Below are 7,765 nucleotides of genomic sequence, written 5' to 3' on the forward strand. Positions count from 1 at the left end.
ACACAGAGAAACAGGCTCAAAGGGATCGAACAGCTGATAAATTTGGGGGAACAGAAGCCGGAGGAGTGATATGAGACCTGATAGCAGTGACCTTATTGACAGAAAACAAGAGTTTTCACAGGTGGCTGGAGACCCTGGAAAGTGTTTGGTGGGTGGTTGATAGCAGAACTAATGGTGTTAATAAGACACGAGGTCTGTGACAGGAATTAGAGATGATGTCTGATAAATACTTCTGTCCTAAAATCCTTTCTCTAACGCCATCCTGCTAGCCAAACAGGGCTTAACATATCAAAGGAGAGCTGAAGTTTTTTCTTCTTCATTTCTAAGAGCACATTGAGTCACATTGTTTAGCCAGGCACCTTTTTTAGGTTTAACACACTCAGTTTTAAAAGGAGCAACAGTATCAAGAGCATCTGAACAAAGCAAGCAGGTGATCAGCACTCATCTTCAGGGAGCGACTGTCCAGCTGAGGGACACCAATAATCTGTTCTTCAGCAGGAGTGATGATGCAGACTGTGTGCAGGCCAAGGAGGTTTAACTGTTCATTTTAAAATGCAGTCTGTTTTTGGAATACTTCTTATTGAAATTTGTTCCTGGGTATTCAGTGATCAATTATGCCAAACAACAGTCGGAGGTACAGTTAGAGTCTGAAGCTCAGCTCAACCGGTCTCTGTGGGTTTACCCAGAGAGTAGTGACTCTGAACTAGATCTGCCAAAAGGTAGGCATATCCAGGATGGGTCAGAGTCCACCTGCACGGCAGGGTGGATTCAAAACTGATAAGGATGAGGGGCAGGTCCAGGTCAGCTCCGCTCATTTCCCAGCTCATCCTGTGTTGATGCCTTTTGGATCTTCTAATAGAAGTCTTATTTTGTTTATTTCTGTCACCTACATTTTGCCCCGACCAATTACACATGAATATTTAAAAATAAAAAAATAAGGATTCCAGCTTTTAATTAAAACTCTAGTTCAATGACTACCGCAAACATAAAAATACACGTTATCCAACTTTTACACTGCGTGCCACGATGACAAAGTGACCCAAGCTAATTAAATGACTCGTCCCTCCTCTATCATGGTCAGTAGTGACGCGTGTTCACACTGGATTAAAGTTTGTTTGCTCTGTAGTTACCAATGGCTAAAAATGGTCCTTCAAATATGTTCGTCTGTGGACATGAGTGGACGGGTGTTAAACCAGAAACCAAAAGATGAACCAGAAATGAGGAAATCCGCCTCCAGTTTCTGCCTTCCAGCACGCTAAAGAAAAATCCAGTTCACCTTTGACAGCTGCAGACTGCCCTACATTTAACACGGGTCACATCATTAATAGCAGCTACCCAATTACCCATTACTAATGCTGGTAATCAAAGCATGTAAGACCTGTCAGGAATCTATAAATTATTGTGATGTCACATCTGTTCTAAATAAACATACACTAAAGAAAATGTAATGCTTTCATCAAAACAACCGGTCCAACTCACGACTAATGAAACAAAACCCGTCATCATAAGCAGTCTTTCTGGCACAGATGATATGAACAAAGAGGTGAAATACCGCGACACTGGTGCTCGGACTGAAGTGTACACACTGCATAGTTAAAATATACAGTGTGGAAGTGGGACGCAGCTAGTGTACTTTAAGATTACCGCTCACCCTAAATGGTTATTATTAGCAGTTACCGCAACTAATATTACGTGTCCCCGCTGACGGGTCCTGTAAAGGCTTCGTTTACGCGCTGCAAACACACACTGTTGGGCATGGTCTGCTGTTTTCGCTTCTGTTCGCCGCCGCCATTTTCTGACAAGGGAGCGGAGGACATGTTGGAAGCTAGCACAACAAAAGAGCGGCCATTTCCAATCACACAGTCCCCTTTCCGCTCCGTAACAGCTGTAATTCAGGATACAAGTACGCACCTAGGGTCTGTAAACGGCTGTCACCACGCAGCCAAAAGTGTCAAACGGAACCGAGAGGAAAGCGTTTGAAAGCGGTGGCTGGAAATACACAATACACAGTGTGTCCTCGTAGCTGTTGGGCTGATTAGCAGGCCTAATGCCAGCAGGGTTCACAATCACTGTTAGCCGTCTTTTTCCCAAAGCAGACGGGACGACATTTATTGACCGAAATAAATGTTTCCATGTTAGTATCGACACAGACGCCGTGCCGCCCAACCATTTCTCCTTACCTGATGTGTGGAATCCCGACACCGCCTTGTAGGATTTTGTATAGTTTGCTTTCGTATAACAACTGCGGATGTCTGGCCTTTTGTGATTCCAATTTAACAGCTACTTCCTGAAAAATAGAGAAACACGACAACAAATACACTTCAATATTTACCATTCTTTTTACTACTAACATCCAGGGATTCATAAACTGAATACAGCTAAAAGTATTGTGTAACCCTAGCAGATAAATAGAAGCTGTGCACTTTCCAACCTATAAAGTTATCGCACACATAGGACAAAGCTACCGTCATATTCGGTAAAATTATTTAGCAACTTCCAGAAGACAGCTAAACAATCCAAGATGTAGAAAGATGCACCATATTACCTCTCCATTTGTGATGTTGATGGCCAGATATATGTCGCCGAAAGATCCTGATCCGATTTTTCTGACGAGTTTGTATTTTCCACCGACTATGAACTCTGCTTTAGAGCCACTGCTGCTCGCCATATCCACCAGATATCAAATTCCACCTGATTTGCTTTAGGAAATTCTGTGGCAATTTAGCCCGATTGTCAGCAGAACATACGGCGTCCCGTATATCCACTTGGTGTTACAGGGGGCAATGTGGGCTAGCTGTTACTACAAAATATTTTCGACAACCAATGAACCAGGCTTCGATAGATCTCATATATAGTGTTCTGGCTTTCGTCTGGCTACAATAATCTTAGTTAAAACACAAACTGGTCAGGTAAACGCTCAATGGCGTGTTAGTATCGACGTACAAACATCCAGAACTAAATTAGAACAAGCCTAAGGCCTTTAACACCCAACCAGCTACCTCGAAGTAGCAACTAATGTCCGTCAAATCTAACGTTAGCTAACGTTAGCATCAAGCTAACGTCGTCGTAACGAACGCAACGGAGAAACTGTCCAGGTTTCCTCTGCAGTGAAGGGCGAAAGTTAATCTTTATACTCTCGCGGGTGCCGTTGCTTCTTCGATCTTTTAAAGACGTTTTCAGCAAACTTTAAGGGTCGAAACCGTCTGTACAAAGTACAACCCACTCACTCCGCCATCTTGTCTTCTCTACCCTTTCTCTCAGCTGGTTGCCGTTGGAGGCGATTAGCTAAGGTACCTCATGGCCCCTTCAGTTGCTATCGGAAATAAAAGTAAATATAAAAAATATGCCACAAAAGTTAGTGCTAAGAAAGGAAATATGCTTTATGTATGCGCGCAATATAAATGCTTTATAACGCAACATTCTTAGTTTGAATGGCCTTAAAATTTTGTATATTTTGTTTCTTTTTTAATTTGTTTTTTTTGTCCTATCGCGTGTCGACGTATGTTAAAGGCCAATTAAGTAACCGTGAAAAGTTCTTTTTGGGGGGTTAACTTTTGTTTGGTTGATAATTTTGTCAGGTTCCACCACAGAGCACTTGAATGCACCAGCAGGTGATGTTTTCGAACAGACTACGTCATGTGACTGGAAAACAGATGAAAATATTATTCCAAAATATGTTACAAATATTTGCCAGAAATTCTATATGGTCATTCAGAGAACGAATATGACAAGGGTAGATTTTTTTAGTGGGCAGTCAGAAGACCAAAAAACTGATTTATGTTCCCAAGTAGACCATTACGCCTTTTGCTATAATGTCATATTTTATTAGGATTTTTTTATTTTGAGATATTAAAATCACAACAGACAAGACTGGGGGACAGAAAAGCAAAAGAAGAAAGTAAGACAAGTTTGGCAGGGAGAGAAAAAACACGACAATCTGCTTGAATACCTGCCGAAAAAAACCACACAGCAGGGAAACCACAGCAACAACCAGCATATGTATAACTAAGAGTAACATACATATGATAAGTGTTACTGAGCAGCACACAGTATTAATATTACATGACATGTTTAGAGGCAGCAGCCCACCAAGATGGTGTGTGCGCACATGTGTGTGTGAGCGTGCTGTGCTCATAAGGTTTCTGTGTTTAAGTATCTAATAGTGTGTGGGGGGAGCCACAGGCCTGCTCCCCAGGACATGAAAGAGCTAGAATGGTCCAAGACACAGTCATGTTGCAGCGCTGGGTGCTGCGGTACAGAATTCACCTGGTATGGATCCTCTCCGCAAAGATCTCCAAAACAGGCCAATAACATTCCAATCTTCCAGGTCCCAGAGGCAAGTGAAAGGAAGGATACAGTCAGAGTTGTGAAAGAGCTGCTCAGCAGACACTGAAACTACCACCCAAATGGACATCCAGACATCCAAACTAGTCCTAGAGATTCACCAGCACCTCCCAGGTCGATAATAGTGAGATTCCTCAGCACAGCAAAAAATAACAAGCATGGAGCCAGAAAGTCTTTTTTTTTTTTTAGATAAATGGACATTCTTTAAAAAAGACAACTGTCCTGATCTACAAATGAAGACAGCAAATGTTCACGAAATCAAAAGAAAGGATGTCCAGGCCAAATGTCTGCATCCAGCAAAAGTGAAAATATATCTGCACACCGGAGAGGAGACCTTCGCTGCACTAACAGAGGCCACGCTGCTGCTGGAGAGTCGAGATATGCTGTGGAGAAACGGAGCATGTTAAGGACAGCTGAAGGAAGGCTGGACATTAAGAGTAAAGGGCAGAGGTCTGTTGACTCAACTGTAAGAAAGAAAACAAGAGGAGGGGAGTTGAACCTACACGAGGAACAATGAATGCCATAAATCCATAAACATGAAGACGTTTTGGACAGTTACATGTCACGGTAATAGAAGAGATATTTCTTAATGTCCTGGTGGTTCAATATGAGCAGATTACACTCATTTGGGCCTCTTTGACATCGTACTGAGCCTTTTTTCCCACAGAGAGGGACGGTCTCACCCCTCTGACCAGTACAGAGTTAAACACAGTTAAACGACCGTGGTTGACTGGAGGTCCTGCTCTGTGTTATTAATGCTGTTTCTTTGTTTTTCCTGACATATGTCGTGGACATATCTCACACCCATCTACTAGTGAAGCACATTTATGGGAAACACTTGTTTAAACAAAAAGGGGAACATATCATAACATCATAGTTATAATGTAGCACAATCAATAACCCAATCAAGAGAAATGGGCAATGATTCAGGGTTTCTTGAGTCAGAGAAAGGGTTTGAGTACGCAGTGCATCATGTAGGGAGTTGCTGTCCTGTTTAGCATGTGTACCAATAATGAGGACATTTTTTCACGATGATGAAACGCATTTTGTCATCTTCACTGGAACAATAGGAGTCATGAAAATAACAATCTGAAATGTGCCCAAATGAAGACTGGCTAAACTTCTGTATGGGATTATGCATTAGGATGAAGGAATTATACAATAGAGAAAATGTTACAATTTAAAAACTAACGACAGTTACATGGGTTACTAACTTATAAGGCAGAAGGACATGTCAGATATATGAATAAAACATATTATGAAATGGGGAATAAAGCCGGCAGGTTAACGGCCTTTCAGCCCAATCCAGCTGGAATCCAGAGACCAAAGAGATGGCAAAAGTACAGGCGTTCTGTACTTACGTATTAGTATAAATACTACTGTTAAAAACTACTCCAGTAAAAGCACTGATTCAACTTCTTTACTCAAGTAAAAGTAAAAAGTACAGGCTCTGAAACCAGTAAAAAGGAGGTTTCTATATGAGGTTTCTGAACCTTGTGTTATCATACAAATAATATCAGTAGATATTCTACACTGTTAGAAAACACATCTTAAAAAAACAGTAATATTCCAGCAGCTGGGGCGCCAAAACAATACCGTAAAATAACAGAAAATAACTTACTCATAAAAATACGGTTATTTCCAGTAATGAAAATACGATTTGTTGCCCTAATTTTACATGGGATTTTGCCTTTTTCAAGTGCTTTTAAACATTGAATTAGGAACAATTTAATGTGATTAAACAATGAAATTACCTATAAACAAGGTCAATGAATGCGGCAATATGAATCATAATACTTAAATGTACAGAAATATACAGTTAGTTTAAATAATAATGGATTGTAATCATATAGTGCGCTTTGAGACCCTCAATTCCACTTTATAATTCCCCTCTGGCCATCACCAGTAGGTGGCAGGTGAAGCGTCTTGCCCAAGGACACAACGACCGAGAGTGTCCGAGCCGGGGCTCGAACCGGCAGCCTTCTGATTACAAGGCGAACTGCCAACTCTTGAGCCACGATCGCCCTAAACAACAATAATAATAATGATTATTTGATGTAAAAAAAAGTTTATACGAATCATTTTATATATTTTTCCATAGCATTACATTTGAATTTAACAGTTCAATCTTTCAAATAACGGACAGATACTTGTGAAATCATGACACATTTGTGAATGTATTTTAACAATCTAAATATGCTCATGTACAGACAGATACATTTAAAAAACAAGTAAATTATGTTTTATTACATTACAGTGATTTTACGTTAATTTAAATTTCAAATGTGAAATCACAGTCTATTGGTGTAACTTTAATCATATTCTAGAAGAACAGTACAAAACTGTAAAATACACAGTAAAATACTTTTATATTAGGATTTTTTTTTACAGTGTAGCTACACTCAGCCTGAATCTGAAGAAACAGAAGGGAAATATGTACACACACTGTTGCCTACATTGTAGAGGGTGACTTTGCCTCTTAGCAGTAAAATGTGCAGAGTCAGGGGTCAAAGTGGATCCAGCGGGGGGGGGGGATCCTAAGCATGGTTGTAATGGAGCCTCTGAATAGCAGCTAGTCTACCTCAGTTTGATTTGCAGCACATTCCACAATATTAAAAAAAACAATGTCTTGTGCACAAACCCTGATTTAAAAACACGAGGATTTACATGTAAGCTTGAAATTACCAGTTTATAAAATCCCACTGAGCAGACCACACTTTAAATCTAACCTCTCCTCTTCCTCTCCAGTCTTTCTTATCTTTCTCCAACTCTGAGTGAAGCTAGCTCTTTCTTGTTTCTCCCTGTGAAGTGCAGCAGCTGGACCTTTAGCCAGCAGGTACACTGTGCAACACACTGCACACAAACAGTGTGTGCGTGCTGATGTTTGTTGAGCTGATTGAAACGTAGCTCCAGCTAGTTAGAAGTACTGCAACTGTAACTTATTAAGGACACCCGCAGTCGACTGGTGTTGTGGCAAAAACAAAACAAATAACAAACAACAACCCCACCATCTGGTGGCTGTGGCTCAGGTGGTGGAGCAGATCAGCTACTGATTGGACGGTTGGTGGTTCGATCCTTAGCTTCCCCAGTCTGCATGTCAAATATCCTTGGGCACGATACCAACCCCAAGTTGCCCTCCGATGTGTTTATCGGTGTGTGAATGTAGATTAGTTTGCACTTGTGTGAATGAGGCATGTTGTACACAGTGCTTTGAGCACTTTGGGAGAGTAGAAAAGTGCTGTTTAAGAACCAGTCCATTTACCACCGTCCCCTTTAACCCCTGACTTTGGCACAGGTCGCCTCTTTTATGCGACATCCTCTTAATTAATAAAAGAAAAGGACTGCAGCCCATGTGCTGCTGTTTAGGCTCAAACTGTAAACATGTAGGGAGCAAGTAAAAAGTAGTACAACAGGGTGGGCC

At 41.0% G+C, this 7,765-nt stretch overlaps 1 protein-coding gene across 3 annotated transcripts in view; it reads right to left on the reverse strand.

Moving 5' to 3' along the window:
* Positions 1-3,279, reverse strand: part of csnk1a1 (casein kinase 1, alpha 1) — a 29,780-nt gene extending 26,501 nt beyond the window's left edge. For 2 of the 3 annotated variants that reach the window (XM_084908572.1, XM_084908564.1), the window contains exons 1-2: positions 2,546-3,279; positions 2,181-2,287 (exon numbers count right to left, since the gene is read on the reverse strand). In XM_084908572.1, coding sequence (XP_084764698.1) covers positions 2,181-2,287; positions 2,546-2,668 — 230 coding nt within the window. In that variant the 5' untranslated portion in view covers positions 2,669-3,279. The remainder of the gene's footprint in view (positions 1-2,180; positions 2,288-2,545) is intronic. The other variant, XM_084908580.1, reaches the window with a different exon arrangement.
* Positions 3,280-7,765: the final 4,486 nt, after the last annotated feature.

Source organism: Perissodus microlepis, chromosome 2, assembly GCF_051167445.1.
Source record: "Perissodus microlepis isolate ML-2025 ecotype Zambia chromosome 2, ASM5116744v1, whole genome shotgun sequence".
In the NCBI taxonomy this organism is placed as follows: Eukaryota; Metazoa; Chordata; class Actinopteri; order Cichliformes; family Cichlidae; genus Perissodus; species Perissodus microlepis.